The sequence below is a fragment of the Rhinolophus sinicus genome, linkage group LG14 (assembly GCF_036562045.2).
Source record: "Rhinolophus sinicus isolate RSC01 linkage group LG14, ASM3656204v1, whole genome shotgun sequence".
In the NCBI taxonomy this organism is placed as follows: Eukaryota; Metazoa; Chordata; class Mammalia; order Chiroptera; family Rhinolophidae; genus Rhinolophus; species Rhinolophus sinicus.
Window position 1 is genome coordinate 16,989,802 of NC_133763.1, and position 27,508 is coordinate 17,017,309.

The window sequence follows — 27,508 nt, forward strand, 5'->3', positions numbered from 1 at the left end:
TCATCCAGCCTTCGCTTGACTAATTCAAAGACAGAGAACCATATTTTACAAGGCAACTCAATCCCTTTTCAGAGAGCACTAATTATTGTTTTTATTCTTGTGTGTCAAAATCTCTCTTTAAGTTATTAGTTCCCTACTCTTGATTCTTGATGAAATCAGCTACTGTGTTCCTCCCCTATCCATTTACCAATATACACAACTATTCCATCCACTTCTCATTTAACAGAAATGTTTGGAATTATTTTGGAACATTTCAAAATCTTGGTTTATCTGTACAACTTAGTTTCTTTCAAACAGTAGGAAAGCAGTTTTATGCTTTTCTCCTGACAGTAATTCCTCTCAGTTTGCTTCTTGGGAATCCCCCTGGGGCCTGCATTCCCCCTGCTGCCCACCCCGCTGCCACCACTGCCATCGCCCACCCCTGGGCCTGTCACAGCAGGAGAGTGAGGAATCTGGGAAGAGAGAGTTCATCTCCCCTCCTTCCCGCAGGGCCTATCAGAACCAGCCCGGCCACTCCAAGGCTCTGCCAGGGCCTAAAGCACCCTCATCATTGAGAAGTTAAGGAAATATTTTTATTTGGCTAAATTCTAAACACTAGGGCATTTATTTGCTTTGTTTTGCTGTTAATTTTATAATCCATCAAATGCTCCAATGGGTACTTTTCTGGTGTCTTTGAAATTAATTAATATTCACCATGTTGAATGACATCTTCGTGAGGACCTCTATTAAAAGGTGAATTAGAAACAGAAACTCATAGACACAGAAAATAGTTTAGTGGTTACCAGAGCGTAAGGCGGGTGGGTGGGGGGTGGGAGATGAGGGTAAGGGGGATGAAATATATGGTGATGGAAGGAGAACTGACTTTGGGTGGTGAACACACAATGGGATTTATAGATGATGTAATACAGAATTGTACACCTGAAATCTATGTAATTTTACTAACAGTTGTCACCCCAATAAATTTAAAAAATAAATTTAAAAAAAAAGTGAATTAAATCTGGTTTGTGTTTCAGTTTGGATGCCAAAGTTTCCCATGGCGCCTATTATCGTGCACTGATGTAATACGCTCAACAGGATCAATACTCTTGGTCTTTAAAAAAGAAAAAAAATTAAAAATAAATTATGGAGGGAATTATTCTCAGAGAGTCCTAGGAATTACTGAAATTTGTATGCTATAAAGGCATTCGGTTCTGAAATATAATATTAGTTTCTGCGTTTCTTTTGGGTGTTTTTTTTTTTACACCCTTGACAAGAAGTCTCAGAGGAAATTGAAATAAGCAGTCTATGAGAGCAAAAATGTCATTACTTTATTAATCAGACAAACAAAAAGCGAGGCGTCATTATAAGATGTTCTGCCAGGCATATTCTCTGTCCATAAAACCAGAATCTTCTGTCTAGTCCTTAGAAAGAAACTGGAAGTTGATCCGCGATGAAGGCCTCTCAGTGATGGATGAAGCCAAAGGCCTCTTCCTGCCTGAAGATGAAAACCTGAGGGAGAAGGGCGACTGGAGCCAGTTTACACTGTGGCAGCAAGGTGAGCTCCTACTTCTAGATTGTTCTCTGCAGCCAGTGATTTATGGGAAGTGGGACACGAGGCTGGTGACATCTCCCAGAGCTAGGATTCCCCAATTTATAGGAAACTGCCCAGAAAACCTAGATTATCAAAATCCGTTCATTGGTTTTTAAAACTACATGTGAATGCGCGTGTGTGTTTATGTCTGTGTGTAAATATATGTGTGTATGTGTGTCTACACTCACATGTGTATTTGCATAAATATATAACCGTATTTTGATTTTCCTGGTGTTTCCATTAAACGATATGTTACAAAGAGTAACTACGGTGCAGGTGTACCTGCAGTCTGCCAGGCTCTCATCCGTGCCTGAGGAAGGAGTTTCCCTGAGGCTCATTGCTCCTGTAAACGGAGATAATGTTGCATGCCAAAATGCTGTCACCACGGGTCAGAGATGTTAGAGATGATAACACACCTGAGTGGCAAGACGATGATAACTGGTGCCGAGCTCTTCAAGACTATTCAACCTCATATACCTTGAGCCGAACTCAGGCCCAGGCACATCGATGGGACTCCAAAACGTGTGTGTGTTCGATTAATTAATATATCAATCTACCTTTAAAACCAGGAGCCCTGAATTTTATCCTTAAAGCTCTTCCACTTCTCTTCTTGAAAATTCAAGTTAATCTGGGTTAACAATAGCTGTACAAAAGGAAATCCATTTTGAAGACTAAATAGCATGTGTTGCAGAACTTTAACTACACAAAATACGTGGAGAGGGTGATAACCAGTAGGTTTATGTTAAAAGATAAATAAACACAGTTGTTTATCTCAACTGTGGTTTCAGAATAGTTTACAGGTAAGAGAAAGAACTACTTCAGTGGTATTTTCAAGGAAGCATCCATCAGAAGAGAGAGCATGTGATTTCAAGAGACTCTTGTCAGCTTTTTGCCAGCAAGATTTTTGAAAATAGAGCAGTAAATTCAATATGTGAACAACAGGCTAGTTTTATCTATTGACATTTCACTAAAACGAGTCGATTATGTTGGTCTTATGCGTTGACCAGTTCACCCGATGCCTCAGTTCTGTTAACCTCCTTATGCCTCGTAGAAGTTATTGGGCTTCCTAGAACAACGCTTCAGAATAGCGTGCATCCTGGCAGTAATTTCCAGAAACCAGAGCCTCAACTAAAAATAAAGTTGAAACATGCAAAGCATTATAAGGCATAAAAAAGTATTAAGGCAAGAAAATAGATAATGAAGACAGTTTGGTTGGAGGCAACATTTTGACTTTAAGTTTTTTGTGTATTTTTGAAAAAAACTCTGTGGTAAATACACATAACTTTAATTTACCATCTAACCGTTTTTAAGTATACATTCAGTAGTGTGAAGTACATTCATATTGTTGTGCAATGAATCTCTAGAATTTTTTCATCCTGCAAAACTGAAACTTTGCACCCATCAACAACTCCCCATACCCCCCTCCCAGCGTTTGGCAACCACCTCTTGTTTTTGTTTCTATGAATTTGACTATTTTAGATACCTCATATAAGTGGAATCATACAGCATTGGTTGACTTCTAAATTTTCACATATTTTGATTATACTTGATTTTCCATGAATTACTAAGAGTAATTGCTTATAATATTTTTCACTTTCTTGGTATCTTTGTTCAATTCTTTCTCCTATTGAAAACAAATTTGCATTTTTCTCTTAAGCTTGACAGAGTAATCTATTATGTTGTTAAAAAAAAACTAATAAAAGTTACTTCTTAAAACTTACTTCTTACCTTATCGTGATTCTATTTTCTAATGCCTGCTTTTATATTTTTCTTCCTCCTCTTATTCTTTTGGATAGTTTATTTCATTTTTTTTAAACTTTTCAATTGAAACTCCTTAGTAAATTTATTTTCATTCTTTCTTCATTAATAAAGACTTCATTTAAACTGTGGGCTGATCTCTGGATACAGCTTTGGATATATTCGATAAGCTGTAATGTATGACATTTTCACTTGTGTTGTTTCCAAGAAAAAACTGATTTTCTATCTTGATTTCCATTTTGACTCAAAATAATTTGAAAGTGTGTGTGTGTGTGTGTGTGTGTGTGTGTGTGTGTGTCAGCGTCATAAGCATGTATTTTCCAACCAGTTGCAGTTAATTAAGTAGAAATTAATTTCTAGTTACATATTTTTTGTCAGAAAAGAATATAAATCACATAGTTTCTCTTTCAGGAAGTTTTTATTAAGGTTCTTTGTGGTCTTTTGTTTGTGGTTCCAGGCTTCTGGGAAGAATCCAGTAACTACTTTCTAGAAACAAATGCATAGTTTAAAGAATTTTGAAGGCAATGAGTCTCACAGCATGCACAGAAGCAGCTGGAATGTCTAAGGGCAGATGCACTCCCAGCTGCTGTAGCTCAGAGACAGAAGAGAGAATCTTGTGGCAGTTGGGGTCGGGGAAAAATGTGAGGGAGGCAGGGAAGTTATTTAGCCACACTGAGAGCTCAGGTTCAGACCAAGAGACTGATGAATATTGGACCTAGTAAAGAAGTAGAATTGTCTAGTCTAGTTAGGAAAAGATGCTGCTAAGTAGTTGAAGGCCTTGATGCATCTGGAATTTTCTTTTCTATCCAAATGGTAACTGGGAATTATGGTATAATTAGTACTATAATCATTACTGAAGTATATTTATTCCTTTTTAAATGATCAACTTCTTTGAGTTGGAGAAAAAAGACAGAATCAAGAAACATAAAGAAGGATTTTACCCCACAGATAAGTTTTCAAACTGCTATATGAACGTTACAGAATATCTATTTTGCTCACATGTGTTGTCACCAACAATGAACACTACAATACACAGTTAGCAAGTATGCTACCCATGTGTAGTCATTCCTTCTTCCAGAGTCTGTAGGAGATGGTGCTAACTGATCCCAGGAACCTTCCTGGATGAGCTAGTACAGACTGAACTTCTGAATCCTTCTCCACACAGTGTTCTGGGTAACCAGTCTTAAGTAGTCAGAGTTGTCATACAAGGTGAACCTGTTATCTTCCCAGTAGTAGATAGAGCCTTGAACCTAAAAAAGATACAACCCAAGACCTTTAAAAATCCCAACTCCCTGAATTTCTCTCATAAATGTATTCACATGTAAATGAAATATTCATTTGATTCTTTCACATCTGCATTGGCAGTTAGATCTCTTCCTAGGGCCATTTTCCCAAAGATACGAAACTTATCACTTGAGAGTTACTTTCAATTGGTGAGAAATAATAAAACAACAACAAAGCCACACTGAGTTCAGCTCTGAACAGTTTCCTCCTCACCTGAGTGGTTTGCTCCAGAGCTGCCTTCTATCCCATCACGCAACAGAATGATAAATTCTGCTTTGAAGCACAGGCTTTGGAGACCAACCATTCCTGGGTTGGAGGGCTGGCTGCACCACTTGTTAACTCCTATGTGGACGTGTTCCGGGATATCTGATCCTGAGATTCCTCATCTGAAAAATGGCAGTGAAGTTATTGTCTCAAGTGTGGGCTTGTCACAAGGATCAATGAGCTCTCATGAAAGATCTGACATATAGTTATTCAATAAATACTGTTTTTATTACATAATCATACCTTATGTAACAATAACGGTAATGGAGAGGCAGTCTTAGGTCATGGTGAGGACCATGGACTCTGGGTCAAGCTCGGCTGGAATTCCTGCTGTGCCACTTCCTGTGTGAACCCTGTGCCTCAGTTCCTCTTCTATAAAATACAACACCAGTAGCGTCTCCCTACCAAGTGTTGTGGGCTTCCAATAAATCATGGGACACATGTGGTTCCTGGCCCATAAATGCTGCATTCCTGCCCGCAGGGTAGCATGTGAATAGTGAAAACTCCCAATGGCAATCCACGAATGTGCAGCGTCTACTACACAGCTTCTCCCCCTACGGAGCATCCGCGTTTACAGACTAGAAAACATTTATGTATCTAAATGGCTAGAGCTGCTCTCTAATCCAGTCCTGACCGAGTGGCAATCCTAATGACCCATCTCTTAAGTCACCCATTCGTTACCCGTCACTCAGTTGAGAAGACACGGCTGTTCTCCAAGGGGCCCGTGGGAAGTCCAGCCTCTTCTGGTTGCTCCTTAAGCCACCAGCCTTCACTTAACCACTGCCTCAGCAGCACAGAACCCAAAACCCGGGAGTCTTGCCAGGTTGTCCCCAGATCCTGCATGTGGGAAGGCATGGAAAGCTAGGGCTTACAAATGCTTTATAACTTATATAGGAATATTTATTCAAACTGACATTTATCATTCAATGCATATTGGGTACTCCATTAATAATTAAAAGTAGCAGCTAACATTTTACTTAATTAAGAGGCAAAAAGATTGCTTAGAAAAAGTGAATGTGGATATAGAAGCTGTTTTCTAAAGTATCGATTGAGGAAAATACCTTCAAGTTGCATTTCTTGTAACTCTCATTCTCAGTACATGATTGTCTAAGGACACAACTAACTTCTATTAAATAAAACTAAACTCTGCTTTAGATGTAGCAGTCCCTTGTAGGAATCTTAACTAGGGAATTAAACGGTTTCTATCTTTTAACAAATGCAGTGTGTTACTCCTCCATGAGAGCAAATGATGCTGTGTACATTCCTGAGCTCATCTTCCCTAAGAAACGCGATTTTGTAGATGATGAAGAAATTTGCATAGTCTAGGATGCTTAAGATGATGTCCCCAAGTCTGTGTTCCGGACACAGTCACTCAGAAAACATCAGCTCCAAAGACCTTCTCCCCTCTTCATTTATATTCTACTCTTTATCAACACATAAAGGATGATCTTACATTGAAAAATACATTAAATTCCAATTTAAAATGATGTTTAGGTAACTCTTTAACAGAGTCCTAGAAATGCATTTTTAGGTTAGAAATATAAGCTATTTTCCTCCCACAGCAGGTGTGTTAGTTTACTGTGGCTGCTGTACAAGTCACCACAAACGTAGTGGCTTAATATGACACAAATGTATGATCTTTACAATTCTGATGATCAGAAGTCTACAGAGTGTCTCACTGGGAATCAAAGTGTTATCAGGGCTGCATTCTTTGTGGAGGTGCCGCCTTCTAGAGTGTGCCCCCATTCCTTGGCTTGGAGTCCCTGTCCATCTTCAAAGCCAGCGCTGGCTGGGCACGTCTTTCTCATTCCCATCACACTGACGGACTCTTCTGTCTCCCTCTTCCACATTCAAGGAACCTGTGCTTACACTGAGCCCATCCAGTTAGTCCTGGATAAGGTCCCCCGATTAGAAATCTCAGTATCATCTGCAACCTTTTTTTCCCCTTGCCATGTAACGTAACATAGTCATCAGTTCCTGGGCTTACGATGTGGACATCTTTGGGAGGGGCAGTTATGCCATCTGCCGCAGGAAGAAAAGTAAGTGTTCAATCTGTGCCCTATCCATTAGACATCCTTCGTCAGATAGTCCACCAGGATGGAGAGTTCTAGTGCTTGCTCGGCAGTCACTTCTTATTGGAGCAAAACCCATTGTCTTCTTGTATGTATTCAGCCTTCTCATCCCTACAATGAGATGACAATATAGATCACACATGGGCAAAACAGGTTGAGTTAAAGCTTTACTGTGATTTGTTTCTGACAGTGGTTTTTTCATTCATTGTTCTAGGAAGAAAAAATGAAAACGCCTGTAAAGGAGCTCCTAAAACCTGTTCTTTACTAGAAAAATTCCCCGAGACAACGGGATGCAGAAGAGGACAGGTACCAAGAATGTTTTCAGTGCTGGGAGGAAAACAATTACGTATTAGCAATAAAGGAATGCTGTCGTTTACCGAGAAATGGTTATTTCCTTTGCCCCAGCAAATGCCTCTTTTTCTCACTCTCTTCTAATGAAACATAATTTCATGTGGTTGACATCAGAATTGAGGGTGGAAAGTGTTCAGTGTGTATAGCTTTGTGGAAAATGGGAGTACTTATTTTTAGTTCCTTCACAAAGATAAAATGAGAATATTAATTCGGAGTCTTACAGAGGCTCTAATCAAAATTGACAATAATTTTGCACTGTCACTTTAATTAAGCCATTCTCCCACACCTTGATAAGTGAAAGAACAGTGTGTTCTATTTTCTGCACAGATCAAATATTCCGTCATGCACCCAGGAACTCACGTGTGGCCACATACGGGACCCACGAACTGCAGGCTCCGAATGCACCTGGGCTTGGTGATTCCCAAGGAAGGCTGCAAGATCCGATGCGCCAACGAGACCAAGTATGTTTCCTCCCATCATTTGCTTTCCTGTCCATCACCTCTGAGGAGGGATGCTCGTTACAACTGAGCTAGGTTCCACTGGATTCTTTCTCTTCCTTTGTTAACTGCCATAGACTGGGGTGGGTGATATTAATCCAAACTCTGTAGTCTCTGTCCCTTCTTTGTCCTTCCTGGAGTTACTCCCCAATCCCAAAGCTGCCTTCTATAGGGATTTATGCCCAGAGCACTTGCAGCTGGTTGATCAGCCTTCTTGCTTCTTTCTAGATGGACAGACTTGCATTCAGAGTCAGCTGACGCGTACTGAGCCCCACGCCTCTTACACAGTGTGTGTTGCTTTACTACTTCACTTATTTAGCAATGCAAAGAGACCCCATTGCTAAAGAAAACACCTGGTGATTTTTATGTTTTGCTCCAGAGGAATCAGCAGGGTGCCACGGAAGCTGGCTGCCTTTTTCAAATCCCAGCTCTGAACCCTGGGTACCTTTAGCCAGTTACTTAATCCCCTCAAGCCTCAGCCTCCTTACTTATGAAATGACAATGATACTATCTGCTGTGCAGGACAGTTGTACAGAGCAAATGACGTAGTGCAGACAAGGCACTTAGCCCAGGCCTCCCTCGCATGAGTGGAGATGTGACTGTTAGGGCCACTTCTCCCCGTGCCTTTTCCTGTCCTCCTCTTATTACTCTCTTCGCCTAGAATGCCCCCCTTTCCACCCATCCAGAGTAAACCTGTTACTAAGACCCAATTTAGTTTCATAAAAAGGAACCACTCTTCTGACTTCTTAGGGTGTGTATAGTATAGTCTCCACAATCCTGTTCTTTATCTTCCATTGCTGTTTATGAATTAGTATGTATTAGCCGAATTGCTGTGACTGGGCTGTAAGCTCCTGGGCAGCAGAAACCAAGCTGTTGTCTCCTTACACATTTCTCACAGTCCTTAACAGAGGATGGCGGAGGCGGGTGTTCAGGAGTGTACAGAGTCACTCATTTGGTTGTTGGCAGATTCCTGCCTGCCTGGCATGGCACAGCAGCAGAGTGCGATGTGAGATTCACAGATGATTTAGATGGCGGACCTTCCCCTGCCACAGGTGTCTAATCAGGGAGGTGATACAGCTCACACGTCATGGGTCATAAGAGAGGCACAGATAAAAATACTGCAGAGGGTTCAACAGGCAGCTAGCTCATTTGCCACTGAGGTTTGAGAATCTTGACAGTGGTGGTTTTTAAAGATAGGAAGGATTTGGACATTGAAAGCTAGGAGAGAATGGCATTTCAGGCTGAAAGAACAGCATCTACAAAGGCGTAGAAGCCAAAAATTACAGGCCACATATGAGGAATACTGAGTGATTTCAGCAACCAAGGGTATAAGATTCTGTTTAAAAGGTAACCTGATACACACTAAAATTTTCAAGAGTTTATCTGAGCATACATCCATTCGAATCAGGCAGCACCAAACCAAACGTGGTTAGGAGCATTCCACCTGCAGGACCTAGAGGCAGGTTTTTATAGTGAAAACACTGAAGCAAAGCAAAAAAAGTCTTTGGTTATGGCACAGCAGTTGTCTTATTTGGGAAAGCGTGGTTGGCGATTGGCAATTCTTAACTTTCCCTTTCTCAGATTCGAGTGCATTGACTCTGGCTCAGGTTTCGGATGCAGGTTTCCAACACATTGCAGCAGTCTAATGGCCTCCTGGTTTAAATACTTAAATAGTACCTGTAGAACAAAGTAGGAGATTTTTTTAAATCTCCTATCTATTCTGCCTGTAGATAACTGGAAGCAAAATCACTAGATAAAAATAAATAGAAATCCACTTAGGAACAGGTGGGGAGAGGGAGATATATGGCACCGATCCTGGTCAGTAGAGGCCTGAGGTGAAAGAATGGGTGTGACAGTCAAGAAGGAGAGCAGGGGGACAGTGTCAGAGCCTAAACAAGAAGCCAGGTGGATTCCAAATGCAGAAGTGACCCTGGGAGACGTGCCAGCAGCATCTCTGCAAGTGAATTCCCCACCGAGGCTATCAGCAAACACCAGGTTACCAGACTGGACAGAGGAAACGACTGCCAACCCCTCTCTCACGTTTCGAACACGACGGGGTTAACTGTCTTCAGCTACCAGAAATAGGGACGGCTTATGAGCCCCAGGCCTACAACTCACTTGGAGGGTCATCTTGAATGAGAACATTAAGTTGGCAGCCCCGCAATTTCCACGGTGCTAAAGTACAACCTACTTCACAGGACAGTCTGCTGCTGATAACAATACTTTGCAGATGGTGTGTTTGGCACAGTGACAATTGAAAAGTACTTGCCACCCACCTACCTGTGGTTGGGCCGGGAAGGTGACTTTGTAGCTGATGAAATGCATCATGTTCTCACATCCCTGAAGAGCCAGTCAGCTTCGGTGCCTTTCAGCCTCATCAGGATTGCTGGTCTGCTTCCTCCCACATGTCCCTCCTGTTGTCGTGGCTTTGCATTGTGTCACATTCTCATCCTTCATAATCCTTACCTCGTGGGTCGTTGGGTCAGGCTAGGAACTTCATTACCAAAATAGTGTTATTCAGAAGAGAAATGGGTCAATTAAATTCGAGTACTGTGTAATGCTTCTAGTGGAAATAGCTATCTGAATAGTACACAGTTTATGAGCTCTGAGGACAGGAAGACTGTAATATGAAACCTGGACGTCTCATGCTGTTATTGTAGAAGGACCGTTAGGATGGGAACAGAGGCACGTACATCAAGAAATCAGGCTTCCTTGTGCTACACAATGTTTCAGAGCTTCTCAGCTTCCAGAAGAGGAGGTAGCCTGTAGCGATTTGTGTCTGGTAGTTTTCAGGTTTCAATAACCACATGGCTGTTTCTCCAGCATTGCCGACTCCTGCTAGCATGCATGTTCAAATAGTCCATCACCACAAAACATAGCACAGTACTTTGCATTGAAGAGGAGCTTGCAGGTATGCAACCTTCTATCACTATAAATAAAATGATCATTTAAAATTAACAGATGCTTTCTGATTGCATGTTCCTGGTACACAGTTTGTAAAGCACAGAAAATCTCGATAATGAAAGCAAATATTGATCTCAATACTCAGAGACAATGCCCAGCCACTTCTGAATAGCCATGTGTGTATACACGCGTTCATGATGGTGGTGAACATGGTAATAATATGTATCATGCTTACCATGTGGAGAGCACAGCTGTAAGCACCCTGCATGTATTAATTCATTAATCCTCACAACAATCTCATGGGATTATTAAAATCTCTATGTTACAGCTAAGAACACTGAGGAGATGCTAAGTAACTTCCCCAAGCTCAGTTACCTCAGTAAGTGTTGACATTTGTAGCAGTTTCTTGGGACTGCCATAACAAATTACTACAAACTGGAGGGCTTGAAACACCAGAAATGCATTCTCTCATGGTTTTGGAGGCCAGAAGTCTGCAGTTAGGTTTCAGCAGGGCTGGTTTCTTCTAGAGACTGAGGGAGCATCCGTTCCCTGCCTGTCTCGGGGTTTCTGGGGGCTGCCGGCGTTCCCTCGTGTGCGTTGGCTTCTCGATGCATCGCTCCAGTCTCTGCTTCTGTCCTTGCCTCACCTTCTCTCTGTGTTGTCTCCCTTTCTCTTTTCTTATAAGGGCACTGATCATTGGATTTAGGGCCCAATCTAGTCCAAGATGATCTCATCTCAAGGGTTTTAACTTAATTACAGCTGCAAAGACCACTTTTCCAAATAAGGTTACACTCGCAGGGTCCAGGTGGACACATTTATGTTGCCGAGGCCACCATTCAGGGCACTAACGTGGGGACCCAGGGTTGGTCCGAGGCGGCCTGGCTGGAAAGTCCATGCTCCTCGCCTCCATCCCATAGACTCACTCTACAGAGGTTTTGGGCTTTGGGTTATGCTGCGTCTGTTGATAAAATTAGGATCAGGCTATACTTATATACTTATAAGGTGATCACAGCAAATGCTGGCTTCCATTGCAGACCAATAGGCTATCACGTAGAGAAGGCAGCTGGGGAGTCACCCTGTCTTGGGCTGTTTGTTTGTGTCATGCCTGACAGGCCAGGCTTTGTGGCCTGTAGAATGAGCCCTGTTACCATGAGCCCCATCTTGACCCAGAGCTGAATGAACTTGAGTCAGCGGATAAACACGCCACTGCCACCAACAAGTGAGAATTGTCAGACTGTCACCCTCATGGACTGGCCAAGGTGTGTGAGCTTTGGATGATCCCAGGGAGGAATTCTTTCTTCCGAGTCTCCAAGAGGGCCTCCAGGACATTCTAGAACCATGCTAAGGGAAAGAAGAGTGACCGTGCACTCTCCTGCAGACTCAGCATTATTGCCTGCAAAGGACCAGCCTGAAATGTGGGACAAGATCGATATGTAGCCAGGAAAGCGTGCGTTGTTATTAGTGTCAGCGACAGACTGAAGAAATGAATCGGCAGTAAGTCATTGAATTCCTCTCTGTATTGCTTTCCAGATAATGGCCTCTTCCCAAATACCTCAGGTATTTTATAACATATTATTTTCATTAATCTTTCAAGTTTCCAATTAGGAAGATTGTGTGGAAAGCATGCTAAAATATTAACAGTAAGAGAGAGACTTAATTTTTTTAACCCACCATGAATCGTTCATAGATAACATTTGTTTTGTTTTCATAAAGTGCCCAAGAAGATAAAGTAAGTCTTAAAATTTTCTAATCACATTATAGAAGCTCTGAATTAACGAAATCATTTACAACCAAATATTTTTGCCTCTTCTTCCATCTTTTTGTTGTTAGCTTTCTTGAAATCATGAATCTTGTGTTTCACAAAATATATCCGTTTTCTATCCAAATTGTAATGTGACTCTATCCACAAGTCACCATTGAAGTCTGCCCATGTGGGACCAAAAAAAAAAAAGAAGAAAGACATTTTTAGCTGGCTAGCTTTCCTGAACATTTGTTACTGAATAGTAACATTTTGTCCTCTTTTTTCTTTTACTTGAGCAACTTGGTGAATTAAAAACATCAGTAAAGTTTCTTAACCCCTGTTCTAGTTAACGTGGTGTGTTTAGGCTATTTATAAGCATAGATACACACCTCCACCTCCAGAGGCAGTAGCAGTTCTGACATGAAAATGCATTATGTTCAAACATTTGTTCATTGAACTGATGGCTGAGAAGTTGGAGAGCTGGAATCCATTTTCCCATGGCAATATCAAATGATGTGCAGTTTCCTGGGTCAGCCCCCAACGCTTTTAACTCATGACCTTTCTTAATGGGGTCTGGAACTAGTGACTATTTTTGATAATGTTTCTATGGGGAAAATGTATCCTGAGTTCTTCAGATTTTAACATTATGCATCTTCAAATTAAGCAAATTAGGAACTGAAGTCACATTACCTGGGTACAAATTCTGGCTTTCCTTCTTATTAATTGTACCCTTCGACAACATGCATAACCTCTCTATGCCTCGATTTCTTCATCTGTAAAATGGGAAGAATAAGAGCGTGTCCTTTTGTGGTTTTAATTATTAACGTAATCCATATAAATGCACTCAGAACTGTATTTGCAAAGTATAGTACTCCGTATATTTGAGCTTTTATTGTCCTCTTGTCTGATTGCTGCAGACATGGGGACTTTTGTCCCTTCCATTCCAGGCAGTAAAACCAAGCACTTCTGTGACATTGGAGGTAGTTCCTGTAATCTGGAGTGCACACTCTGGCAGGGATGAGGGTGGGAGCTTTAAGGAGATAGGAAAGAGGAAGGAGGTAGGAAGCCAGCGTGGGTGGGGCCAGGGCTGGTGGAGGAATGGCACTTATACAAATGGGGACTGTGATTTGATAGACCTGGGGCTGGGAGGGATGCCGGGAAAGGGGGGTGCGCAGGAGCACAGCGGATAGCAAACCCCCCATTTATCCTTTTCCTCCCCATGTGCCCCCCACGAAATAGAGATACAGGGGAAGGGGACAGTGGCATCCCATCTCTGTGGCCTCAAGAGTTTTCCTCTCCCTCTTCCCTTTCTGTGTCCTCCCGTGTTGGCTTTCTTAGCTGTGTTACAGAGCCCTCTGCTCCGGGGTGACCTGGGACCAAAAGGAGGATGCCAGAAACTACAGAGAGAGGCAGCCTGGGGTGGGCAGCAGAGCTGAGTCTGGACCCCCAGACCTACTTGGAGAGGAGAGAAGCCCAGCAACAGCCTGGGGAACGGCTCGCCCCGGGAAGCCTTGTGAGGTGTCCTGGGGGTGCTTGTGTACTAAGCTTGTTCAAAGAGATTCTTTGAGAAGTTAGCCACCTTTTGTTGAAATGAATATTTTGACATTAAATCAGCAAATCTATGCCCAGTTTTCAGTTGAAATCTTGTTAAATATATCCTGGGACGTGTAATATGAAGACTGAAATACTGACCAATAGCTTGGCTCAGAGAACTAAGAGAATGTGGGTGCTGGAAAAAGCCTGAGAACCATCGTTTCCAACTCTATCATTGCACAAATGGGGAAACTAAGGTCCCTAGGTGAAGCGTTTTGTCCGTCACGTGGCTAGTTAGCAGCACTCAGGAAACAAACGCATGTGTCCTAGCTTCCAGAACAGTGTTTTGTCCACATAGATAGATGATAGATAAGTGGGTAGACGTGGGTAGGTCAGCGGATGGATGGATAGAGAGGGAGGGAGGGAGGGAGAAAGGAAGTGGGGTGTGTGTGTGTGTGTGTGTGTGTTTCAGTCTGTATGTTTTAGGAGGAGAGAGAGAAGAAGAGGTGATAATGCAGTTCTGCACTTCAATTCCACGGTGTGCCAGAATTGCGAAAGGAGTCAGATGGGAGCATTTCAATACTCAGAATTAGTAAGAGCTAAATTAGTATCCTTATTGCCGAACTCTTTACCCCTCTTCTGTATTCCACTCAGCCTGTTTAAATACCATACTGGTCACCTCAGCGTAGCATCAAGGCACACGAATATCCCCGAGTGCCATGACCTAAAGGTTTGGGCTGTAACAGAGCAAGTCTAGTGGCTTCCTGCTTCTTCCACAGAATCACAGTATCACTGCAGATATCTGAACTTGCTTCCATGTGATTGCTTTCCTGGAAAATTAAAACCCTGTCATTTGCCTACCTGAGAATGTTTTAGAAAGATCACTAAGGTCTACGAAGTTTTTAGGTGGAAGACTCCATAAGCAACTAGTATCATTACTTAGCATTATTAATACGGATGGTAATTCTATGACAAAATTACAGTTATTAGGTATGTGCTGCCACCATTATATCATCATCGTTAATTATCATAATTTGAGAAATTGAGGAATTATATGATATCACTTTGTCTTGTGGCCAGATAGTCTTGTATCTTTTTGAAAACCAAGGAGAGGCATTCTTTTCTCATCATGGTAAGAAATTCTAGAAATCAGCCAAAGTATCCGTCCAGGGAAAGGTGTGCAGCCGCCCATCTCCAGTCCAGCTTTTCCGAACCCTCTGAGCAAGGCCATGCAGGCCCCTTCTTTCAAAGGCCGCTCTGAAAGTCCTGGCTCCAGATGGCTCTTCCCATGTCACCTTGAGTGGAACTTAATCATAGTTAGTGGAACTTTTTTTCACAAAGCAAATAGCCTGAAAACTCTTTCTTTGCATTGCAATGAGAGTCTTTCTTTTTTATTCAGAAGAGATCCCAGGACCTTTGACATCCTTGTACCCTGCCTCTTTCTGTTGTGGAAAACCCTCATCCTTTCCCAGGCTGGTGATACAACTCTCATATGGCCCCAGTTCATTTCAGTCTGCATATCCCGTGGGTAGGGTTCTAGTGTCCCTTCCTTTCCTCCTCTGAGAGTCATCTAACTCCGATAGGTGATCAAAGGACACCATTTTTTTAAGTATTCAGAAAGAATCTACATTTAAGAATCTATTAAGTAATTGAGTATCTTTTATATTAAGTAGTTGAGCATCTCTGCCGTTTTCTGGGCAAATGTATGGAAGGGCAAATAGACCTCTCACAGGACACACTACCCCATGAGCTTTACAGCCCTAAAGAAATCCAACCCTTTGGAATATCTCCTAGATTTGATGTTTCAAAATTGTTTAATCAATGGTTGACACTAGTCCCTATTTTATTTTAAATATCTGAACAGCCACAAAAGAGTGGTAACTTAAATGCCACCCTTACAGACACTGGTGTTCTGTAAAGGAACCACTGTGTTCCAGCGCTAACGGCCTTGGGCACTTTACAGGGAATTTATATTCATGAATGGAAATGGAATGTTCAAGATTTTTCTTCCACCAAGCATTCTGAAATCTTTGCCTTTCTTATACCTATAAGAATCTAGTGAAAAAATGTCATTTTGTGCAACCTAGAATTTTCTAGTTACTTTAATTGCTTCCGGTGTTTTAAATAGGTTTCAGATTCTCTGTCACCCACAAAAATACTGAGAATCACTTGTCAATGCAGCACAAAGTGTATTTCAAGGATTGTCTTAAATGTTTGCTATCTTGTCCCGTTGGAAGAGTTCCGTTTTCTCAAATGAAGGCTAATTCATGCAGATGGATGCTAAGGCCGTTGTTGGTAACATTATGCCACATCCCAACATTATCACCTCTGTGTTTTATCTTTTCCCAATTTTTTAAATATTTTCCTTCCTCCTCTGTTTTATATTCTCTACCATTAATTGAATATCTTCTATGTGCCCACCATATGTTAATGCTCACATCAAGTATACACATGAGGATAGAAAAGGCTCAAATATGCTAGTAAGTCACCCGAGTCACATACTAGAAAATGGCAGAGCCAAGAGGGTTAAATCTGCCTTCCTTTAAACGACTTTTCCATCATGCTCTGTGGCTTCTCCTCCCCTTTCCCTTGTACCACACACTCCCCTTTACCTTTACCAATTTTTCTTACTTAATTGTAGTAAACTACACATAACATAAAATGTATCATCTTACTATTTTTAAATGTACAGTTTTGGACATTCAGAGCTACCATCACACCATCCATCCTCAGAACTCCTTTCATCTTGCAAATCTGAAGCTCTGGACCCACGGAACAATAGATCGCCATCATTCTTTCCGTCTATATGAATTTGACTACATATGTCACATATGTGGAATCATGCAATATTTGTCCTTCTGTGGCGGGTTTATTTCACTTAGCGTAATGTCCCAAAGGTTCATTCCATGTGTGAGAATTCTCTTGCTTTTAAGGCTGAGTAGTATTCCATTGTATGTAGATACCACATTTGGTATAGCCATTCATCTGTCTGTGGACACTGGCTTGCTTCCGCCTTTTGCTACTGTGAGTCATGCTGCTATGACATGGGTGTACTGCTTTTCCCTTCTGAGTACACCCCCCCACCCTTATCGGCTGCCTATAGTGTAGGCTCGTCAGTGGTACCCATTAACATTGCTCCATCCCACTGATGACACTAAGACCTAGAAAATGACCACCACACTGTATATGCCATGAGTCATTTCACTTTTTCTCTTGTCATTTTTTGTTTTTCTTTTCTTAAACTTTGCCTTGCTTTTCAAGTTTGGTTTTGCAGGTAATGAATACATACTCTGTCATTTATTTGAGTCTGTATATTTCTCCTGAGTCTAAATATTTCTGTCCTTTGTTATACATGGATGGAACTTCAGTAGAACTCTTTGCACCTTCAGAGGAAGCCTACCAAAGAGCCAAGCAATGTTTGTTTATCGAATGCAAGATGGTAGGCGGGGAGTGTGAGGCAGCACAAGGTGTGTGTGTCGGAGGGTCGGGAGAGCTTGGCGGGTGTTTGTGACTTTATCAGTTACTTTAAGTAATTTAGAAATTTTATTGTCAGATTCTTTAATATATCTAGGATGAATTTGCCTCCCACCTCACCCCTACTCTCTCAGGACATGTGGCAATGACTGGAGACGTTTCTTGCTGGCCACATTTGGTGGGGGAGGGCTATTAGTATCTAGAGGGTAGACGCCAGACACACTGCGCAGAGCACAAGACAGCCCCCCGAATAAAGAATTATCTGCCCCAAAATGTCAATAGTGCCAAGATTGAGAAACCCTGCAATATGTAATATTACTTCATTTAATCCTGATTCATCACCTAGTAATGAACATAAAAAGACACAAATCATTTTTCTAAGTAAAATGTCCTTATGACAATGCAATAACTTGTAATCAAGCTAGCCCCTATATTTTACCCCCTATAATTTTAATTACTTGCTAACCCAAGATATACAATTTTAGCTTCTTGAGTGGAATTTTAACATCTAAAGAAGATTTCCTAGTAAAAAGTTTTTCTTTTAAAAACAAAACTTAGCATTTACTGTATTGGTAGTTAATACCTATTTGAAAAAGAAGAGAACATTAGCATGGTGAGTAAACTTTCTTTGGATTTGAAAGGCAGATTCCTCTCTTGACTTTTTTACTTAAAATTACACTATACTTAGATCTTAGCTCCTGTACAGATATCTTAGGAAGCAGTGCTGTCGGCCCTAAAGGGTATTTTGATGGAAAACACTCCATGGATAACCCACTTGCTTCACAGATGACATAAAAAATATAAACCATCTACCCTTCCATAAAATGGAAATTTTTTCCATAAAGTGGAACTTTAACCAATGGAATGGTTTGAAAAGAGAACCCTTTGGAGATGCTCAGAAACCGTTCCAGGTATCGTACGGGGCATAGAGAAGCTGGAGAGCTGGTCACTGCATGTAGGTCTAAACTCATCTCTGAAACTCCAGGGAGGACTCCTGCTGTCACTGGCCAGAAGTTACCCTGGGCATGAGCCTGGGCACTCTTGAATGCTTGTCCAACTAAGCAAGGCTTCCTAAGTTCCTAACAAGAATAAGGATGCTTTTATCACCAGTCTCCTGCCCTTTGTACACCTTCAGTGCTGAGCGTTGAAAATTGGTGTTCATGGTACGAATCCTGAAATTCTTTCTTAATCACTAAGGAAAGAGTAAGTCCTGGCCTGCAGGGTCCAGTTATCTGCTCATACTGCAAAGGTTATCCTGGCAGTACCTTCCTACACATAGATACAAACCGATCCCCAGGCATAGGAATGACAAAAATCCGTGTGTTTCTGTTTCAGGACGTGGGAAGAAGGCAAGGTGCTCATCTTTGACGACTCCTTCGAGCACGAGGTGTGGCAAGACGCCTCGTCTTTCCGGCTGATATTCATCGTGGATGTGTGGCACCCAGAGCTGACACCCCAGCAGAGACGTAGCCTTCCTGCAATTTAGCATGTCATACGGGCTCAGGGCTCACTGGAGAGAGGCTGCCTTCTGGTTCTCTGCCCTTGGGTGTGGGCACAGACGTTCAAACACCAAGGCCCTTAATTCCCTTGATTTGCAGCCTGAAAGTTTCTAAACCTCCTGCTAGGGTTAGAACACACTAAAGGGACTGTTTGCCTCGCTACAGGTCACTTAGAAAATATCCTGCCGTATTTCATCCCTTGACAGCACCGATCTGGTGCCCGTATTTCAGGCGAATTCAGGATAGCGTCTGCCTTGCCAGCCAAAGATATTTTTTTCCGTTTAGAATAGATTAAATCAGTGTACAGTGAAAATATATGTAGAAACTGTGAAAAGATTACTTTAGCCTGTAATTTTTCTATGCAATTATATTTTTCTAGAGTAGCTAGATGTTTTCATCACGTACCACTACTTTTTTTGTTACTTTTAGTGACAAGCTATGTAAATGCTTTACTTCTAGCTGTTTAATGGTAACTTTCCCAGTGGACTCAGACTGCCTTCTTTTAATTATTTTAAGTCAAAGACACTCATGAAAAAAAGCAATTTTATTTTCCTAATACAAAGGAGAAAGACATAATCACGCCAGCGTCTATGAACTGTGCGGTTCCCTACCTGTTGAGTCCGTTTGCTTTCTTCATTGAGAGTCAAAGTGTCTTCATGTCTCTCCTCACTACGCGAGTGGTAGAGATACTGTCAAGACAGCATTTCTTTCTGAGAGGAAGCTTTTACACTGAAATTAGACATGGAATCATTTTGTATTGCGTTATACAAATGCCGCATGTAAAAAATTTTAATGCTAAGTATGAAGGCTGGAGTAAAATTAAAAAGGTCAAATTTCCCATGTAAACATTTTCTCTTGGGATCTAGTGGATTGGTGGCTGCTAGGACGTCTGGCGCCGGCCTCTGTGCTGTCTGTGAGACGGGGCTGGGCTGCAGTGTCTTCACCTACTGTAGGTCCATGCGAGGACCAGTCTTTGAGAGGATTCCCATCACAGTTCTGTAAGGATATGAAGGATGGCAGAGTGGAAAACCAAGCATGCCAGGTCCTGAGTGTAGGATGTCAAGATTGCTCTTTGAAAGAGTTTTCAAGACTCTTCCAGCTCCCTGGCTTGAGAAACTTCTGCCATTTAAGCATCACTTTGAAAGAGCAGTTATTATCCATAGCTTAGCTTTACTATTATCCACAGCATAGAAATAAGTTGAAAAATGGTCTTGCCAACTCATTCCAAAGATGACAAGTCATTCATTTAGTAAATTGTTAATGCATTACATTTTGTTTTTTGTTTTTTAAATTAAAGCTAACCAGAAATGTTAGCTTTAAGAATGTGATATCTGTGCACTGAATTTTAAGCCAATATGAACAAAAATGCTGAAAAAATGATGCATAGGTTACCAAATTTCATTCACAGGTATAAAAAAACACTTGTGCTTTCTTTTCCATCTAACGACAAAGGAGCATGCTTTCTTGATCTCATTTGAAAACAGTTATTTCAAATAAAATGGACCTCTTTTGCTTCTCCTGAAGCATATTAGCTTCCAGGAGAAGAATTTGCAAAGTACTTTTTGTGTTCCCTTCTGTTTTGCCAGTGCTCAAAAGTCTCACTGAAACAGCTGAAGTATGTGAGGAAAAATAGCAAAATTATTACCAAAGTCCAGAAGAAAAAGCCGACTCTTGAAAAATAAAAAGGTATCTGTGTCCTTCAGTATTTATTGAACAGAGGAAATGACTGACAAAGAACAATACAATGCAATGCTCAATGTGGTAACATTCATGACACTTAATGAATTTGGTTCTTGTATGTATATTGCATACACATAAATTCAAAGTATAAGTTCTCATTGTTGAACCACCATCTTACATTCATGTAATGAAATTATGGAACAGAGTGAAAACTAGCTCTTAACTTAGTAATTATAATATGGTATTTAAAATCATGTCACTATAGTAGGATTCTAAATATTGCCAATTAAAAAGCTAGAATTGATATCACTGTTGCAAAGGTTGGCAATAATTGACTCCAATAGCATTTTAAATACTTGGATTCCACAACTATCTTATAAACCCAAGTAATAAAATGGATTTTCTAATTCACTTTAATTCTTCATCTTTCTTCCATATGTCATGGTATATAAGGAAAGTGTTTCAGTCACTGCATTGGTAGAATTGTTTCCGTGTTATTATTTTGTTATTTGAAATGTCTACAGAGAATAAATTGGTTTTATTAATACTGTGATGCAATTGGTTGAGAAATATTTTTAATTCTATTTCAATTTTATTTCAAGGGTGGAATACAAAAGCTACTTATGTTATTATTCTCTAATAGTAGAAAAAAATGAAAACACTAGATCCATTGAGAAAGAGATGTAATAAATGGTTAAGATTAGTAATAATATCCACTGGGGTGATTTGTGGCCAGTTCAATCCTTCTTTCCTTTGAGTTTTTTAACTAACAAATTAACCTCCCAAATCCTTAAAATGTCACATCATGTTTTACTGCTCATTATCAACTAAATTATTTTTATTTTCCATTGAGCACCCACTGGTCACACTAACGAATGCCCATGTCATGCAGATGGCTGGGGGAATAAGAGATACCTAAAAACATACAACTGGTTTTGGGAAACATGGCACAAGTAAGGATATCGTATCCTATGATATCTTTATTTTTATCTAATTTCCTTTGAATGGATAGTGGGGGCGGGGGGGGCTCCATTGCTAAGGAGAATAGACAAAGAAATAAAATGATCTTTGGCATTTCATCCTGCATTCCTAGTCTTCTCTTATTTTCATTACTTGCATATTTACCCATCCTTAAGGGTCTTCCTCCGTGATTGAATACCTACCCACTCAGCACCAGCCAGGCCCTTTCTCTACCCTTTTAACTGGTTGCAGGAGGGTGGGGGGTTAAATGCTTTAGTAGCACTTTTCTCTGCTGCTGTGACCCCAGTGAAGGCCACTGGAATGGATTCATCAATCACTGACATGTGTTTTCGATGGGACCCTCCCCGCTTCTACTACCACCATCTTCAGACACACAGAGCCTCTGGGAAGTCCCACTGCAAAGATGAAGTAATCATACTTCAAATTGTATGCCTGCTTTTAAAGTCAGCTCATGATAATAGCTGGTCGCCTGACAAAAGGTGTGACATCAAAATCATTTCGGCAGGATATCAAAACAAGCAAATTGCAAATAGCCAGACCTCCGAGAACATGCTCTTAGGCTGAACAATTTGATGCTGGTGATGAGGTCAAAGAAAATAATTCAGTAAGAATGGAAATTACTGGAGATACTATTGTCCCAGGGCTTTGTACGACATTAAACTTCACAATTGTGTCTGCACAATTTAATTCTGGTGTATCTACTTGGAAAAGCACTTACTCTTAAATTGCAAAAACTGGAGAGGATCTCCATGTGATGTCTCAGAAAAATCTTTGTCCTAATGCAGTGTGTGCGTCAAATTTAGTTTTTCTCTTTGCAATTCATTTAATACCATAAATATGAGAGCGGGAGAATCTTGTATACATAACTGCCTTGCTTCATCCTCCAATCCCCTCACTGGAAAAAAAATTAAAAAACAAAAAAACAGTGTCTCTCAAGTCTTTGTTGAACTTTGGCTGCTCCAGCCAGCAGCTCGTGACAGTCATTACTGGATGGCAGGAGTAGAGGGTCTTCTGTCAAGTCAAATGCACGCGTCTGTGTGGGTCAGTTGCTCATGTGCTTCCTGGGTGGCGTACCACTGAAGGCTGGCGCTATGCGGGAGCTGGGCTGACTCGGGGTTCAGTCCAGAGCCAAGAGTGGTTGAGTGTTTTCATTCTCTCCCTTCGCCTCATGTTTCAGGGTCCCAGCTTCTACCACAGACTGAGATCTAATAGTAGGGGAAAGAAGGAAAAAGATATGATTACAAACAATTCATGATGGCAACAATTTTGGAACCTTGGCATTCAGATTCTATATGTCCCTTATTACGGCACTCAAAATAATTCCCTCCCCCCTTTCATAGCTCTGTTTTCCTTACTTTTGTGTCTTCTACACTGTATTTTTATGGGATGAGGGATCTGGGAATCTTCTTTGCAGAAATCTCATCTATTGGTGAAAGGAACACGAGTTCTCCTCTCCAGTGTCTAAATGTTCTATGGCTCTTGAGATGTGGAAAGTCAAATAAATTTTGTTGGAGTTTTAATGTTTCAAAATACTTTTTAGAGCCTTTGGTTCTCAAGCTCATGGGAAACTTCTCATGCATGACGTTAAGACTGAGCTTTTCGATCAGATAGTAAATATAAACTCTACCGCTTCCTGGCTAAGGGGTTCTTAAAACTTTCTGGACCTTATTCTCTCTACTTTAGATAGTAAAACAGAACTATCACCTGTCTCCCACGTTGTTGACAAAGACTCAAACTAATAACCTACATAAAGTATTGGACATGTAACTGTATTTAAAATTGATGGAGCACTCTGTTACCACCGTTATTGCAATAATAGTAGTGACCTTTAGTTTCTGATGCGTCCTTCCATACTGGAGTAATGACCATTTCTTTCCTAAGTTTATAACATGGATTGAAACTGAAATTATTTCTTAACTTATAGAAAGTTATGAGCTATGCACACAGTAGACATTGAATAAATGTTCACATACTAAAAAAAAAACACCATTAAGAAAATGGTTGAACTAAATTGTTCAAATAAGCAAGCAAAATTTATAAATCTGTGCAGTAAATGGTTAACTCAGTAAGCCTGAGTTTCCCAAACCCTCCACATTTCAAAGATCTTAGGATCGTCCCTTGACTGGCTCCTCTAAACCCTAGGGTATCCTGCCTGATAAAAGTGTCTCTGTATACCTGAGACTTTAGACCATGCCACATAGTATGCTAGCAATATAATTTATACTGAATGCCTGTTTTTGTATCCCTGGGCTTTGGGTCACTATACCAGTTTGACCTCTAATGGCAAGAAGGCAGAAGAAGAGGAATTAAGACTCAGTAGCTAAGGTCGATCACACACACACTGCATGGCTATGGGACTGACGCCCCTCCCCACAATAAAAACCCTGGACACCAAGGCATGTGTGAATTTCCATGGTTGGTGACATTGCATGTGTTGTCACACATCATTGCTCAGAGGATTCAGCTCTGTGTGACCAGGGGGAGGACAACTGGAAGCTTGCAGCTCGTCCAGGGCACCTGGACTCCACCCAATGCACCTTTGCCTTTGCTGGTTTTAATCTGTATTCTTTTCCTGTAACAAACCATCACTGTGAGTATAACAGCTTTTCTGGGTCCTGTGAGTCCTAGCAATTATCAAACCTGAGGGTGGTCTTGAGGACCCCAGAGTGTATACTAACAGTAGTATTTGGTTTTTATGCACCTGCCATTGTAAGTTTTACATGTATTAACTCCCTTGTTTTCACAACTGTAAGGAGTGGTGCTGTTATTGTCTCCATTAAGAGACCAAAAGGAAAAAAAAAATCAAGTAGCATAGGAAAGGCAACATAAATAGAGAGTGGAGAACAGGGCAGGTTTATCACCATCACACCGCTCCTGGGTGCACCTAAGGCTGCAGAGCTGTTTAGTTGAAATATTTAGTGTTCCTTCCACTTCTCCAAAAATAATTTTCTAAGATTCTTATATCCATTCGGGATATGTATGTACTGTAGAAAGCATAAAATAAAGAAATCAAGAAGCAAATCGGCACAATTCTCTCAAAGCAATGAGTTACTACTCTAACTTTCAATCCAGCGAAACAGTCCAACTTTAGGTGCCAAGCCTAGCTTTGAATGTAAAATGGATTCATTTACTCCTGAGAAAGAAAGGGCAGAGGAAGTCCCAGGTAATAATTTAGTTCAGCTCTTTTATGTATTTTCTATGCATTTCTCTCTTTGCTTTAATTAAGGGTCTGATGTATGTAGGGGCGGGGAGGGAAGGTGTTAATAGATTTAGATGAGGAACAGAAAAGCCAAAAACCCGGAAGACATTAAAACAGACACAAACAAACAAGAAGAAAACCAGAGGAGCACATCTGCCAACACAGAGCAACTCCCTCCAGGACCTCGGACAGCTGCCTAGCTGTTTTCCTCTAGGCCCTGGTGAAAATGGAGGATACTGATGGCAAGTCCACTTTAGAAACCTTACACTGCATTTCTCTTCTTTCGTGCAAGTTGGCTTTGTTTTACAAGGCAAGTGAATCACAGCCACAGAGTTAAAAGGGACCTTTATCTAGATCAATCCAATAGGAACTATTCAGTAAGGGGCCATGCAGTCTCTTCTTGAATATATCCAATTTGAGGAACCCACTCCTTGCCCCTAGAGGGGGAAGTCTGCTAGAAAATTCTTTAAATTACTAAAACCTGTCTTTTTGTAACATCTCTATACTGTTTCTGGTTCTCTCTTCTGGAGCTACCAGAGTATGTGTAATCCACTCAGTCCTTGTAACAGCCCTTTATTTATCTACTGCCTTCACCAAGGCTAACCAAATTCCTCTTGTGCCAAGGTTTCTAAAACTTACCACTCTGGCCCTCTCCTGCATCTCTTCATCAACTGGTTGCCCACAGTGTGTCACTTCAGAATAGAATGAAATTATTGCTTCCTGTTTTTTCATTTTGTATGCTATTGTTGAAGCCCAGAAAATGCACCTAGAATTGCATTAGCCTTTCTAGCATTCATAACACAGCCAAGGGAAAATTTAGCTATATTTACACACGCTGTCATTATGCCATTGCTCTGTCATCTTGAAGGTGCGTGGTTGAGTATTAAATTTTGGCTCTTAAATCTGGCTCCTATTTTCATTCTATCTCCATCCTTTTGGATCTTGGAATTTGTTAACCATCCAAGTTACTGTCTGTAGTTTTAGTGAGCACTGGATTTGTTTCCAAACTTTCCCTTCCCCTATTTTGGGAGCCACTATAAAAAAAAACTAACAAATTCTCAAATACTGAATTTACAAAGTTATTTATTTATACTCCTCATGGTCAGAAATGTTTGTGAACGCTTCCTGCTATGTGCTAATGTTCAGAAACCTTCACTCTTTGGTGGAAATATTGTTTCACCATCTCACTGCATTAATTGATTTCAAGTTTGTTCTCCAAAATGTGCCAAAAATCCACAAAAGATAATTACAGTATTTATATTTTTAAGTAAATACAGTTAGGGTGCTACATTATATTAAAATGAATGATTCCTTTAAGTATTTCCTATTGGCATTCATTCTTGAAAAACACAAAAATATAGAAAAATGTACATGTGCTTTCCTAAACTTCCTCTGTGGAACACTCACAACATTTTTTATAGTTTGAATTCATGGGGTAAATTCAAACACTGCAGTCAGCGGCTTGGACATATCATTCGATTATAGTTGAGCGTCACAGTGAGAGTGTTCAGTTACCCAGCCATAGACCCACACACAGGATGCTATGATAGGAACACAGAGAAGACGGTGTTTGGGGGAAAGGAAGGAAGGAGAAGGCTCTCGTTCACATGATGACATCATTCACGGTCCTTGTTCACGTGACTCTCTCCTCGACTTGGGATCAAATTTGGATCTATGTGATTTCCTTCAATAGCTATACCGACAGCAGAGACACAAAAGGCAGGCTGTCTTATTTTAGCTAATAAACTGTATGTCTTGGGTAAGTGGCAGGTAACAATTGAACAAGTCTGAGGAATTGAGCGAGCAGAACCACATATAATTTTGTTATCTGCATTTTCCCTGATGGAGAAAATGACCAAGCCTCTTTACTTTCAGCAGGACATAATTCCATTCACCTCATCCCACCATGAACCTTTTACATAAGTAACACTATATTGTGAAAGATTTCAACAGTACTGGAAAAACATAAGCAAATGTCGCTTTTATAAAAATCTAGTATGGATAAATGAAACTAAGAGAAACACCCTTCTTAAATCTTGCCCTCGGTCCATTTAGCTGAGTCAACGTGATCTCTGAGAAGGCTGATCAACTGCTCCTTGATAAAAATGTCTCCGCCACTTGTAAACAGTGCTCAGGAATTGTGTATTTGGTGCATTAACCATGGAGGAGCCACTTGCTATGATCTATTGTCCAGATCATTCTTGGTGGTAATCTCCCCATTCAGGGGCTTTGCCTTCTCAAGAGAAGCTTAACACTTCTGCTAAAATAAACATTCAGATTTTTCTCTAGGGTCCTCTTTCCCACACTGAAAGCCAGCTCAAGCCCAAGGGCAGGCAGGGGAGTTATTTGAGCTATTTCAGCCATCATTATCTCAGTGGTGTAGCAGGCTACCCTAACAAAGGCTTCATTCTAGTCTTGACAACCACGTTTTGTTTGCCTCCTATTATGTCCTCATTCTCTCTCCCTCTCCCTCCCTCTCTCCCTCCCTCCCTCCCTGCCTTTCTCTCCTCTTTCTACCTTCTCCCTATCTCTTTACCTCTCCAAAATTTGGAACTTTCCCCACTTCATATCATCAAAGATCTATAGCCATGGTTTAATTTTTATTGATTCCAAAGGCAATTAAATTCCAGAAAGAACAAGATGAAGGTGGAAAACATGTATCATGAGCTAGACCATTCTGCAGCGACGACAATTGGACTGA

At 40.9% G+C, this 27,508-nt stretch overlaps 2 protein-coding genes across 9 annotated transcripts in view; one reads left to right on the forward strand and one right to left on the reverse strand.

The window, feature by feature from the left end:
• Positions 1 to 21,180, forward strand: part of ASPH (aspartate beta-hydroxylase) — a 196,459-nt gene extending 175,279 nt beyond the window's left edge. For all 8 annotated transcript variants that reach the window (XM_074318815.1, XM_019752429.2, XM_074318811.1 and 5 more), the window contains 4 exons: positions 1,399 to 1,534; positions 7,163 to 7,254; positions 7,627 to 7,760; positions 18,784 to 21,180. In XM_074318815.1, the coding sequence (XP_074174916.1) occupies positions 1,399 to 1,534; positions 7,163 to 7,254; positions 7,627 to 7,760; positions 18,784 to 18,934 (513 nt within the window). In that variant the 3' untranslated portion in view covers positions 18,935 to 21,180. The remainder of the gene's footprint in view (positions 1 to 1,398; positions 1,535 to 7,162; positions 7,255 to 7,626; positions 7,761 to 18,783) is intronic.
• Positions 20,635 to 27,508, reverse strand: part of CLVS1 (clavesin 1) — a 154,354-nt gene continuing 147,480 nt past the window's right edge. Inside the window, exon 6 of the mRNA XM_019752424.2 lies at positions 20,635 to 22,813. Within this exon, the coding sequence (XP_019607983.1) occupies positions 22,726 to 22,813 (88 nt within the window). The 3' untranslated portion in view covers positions 20,635 to 22,725. The remainder of the gene's footprint in view (positions 22,814 to 27,508) is intronic.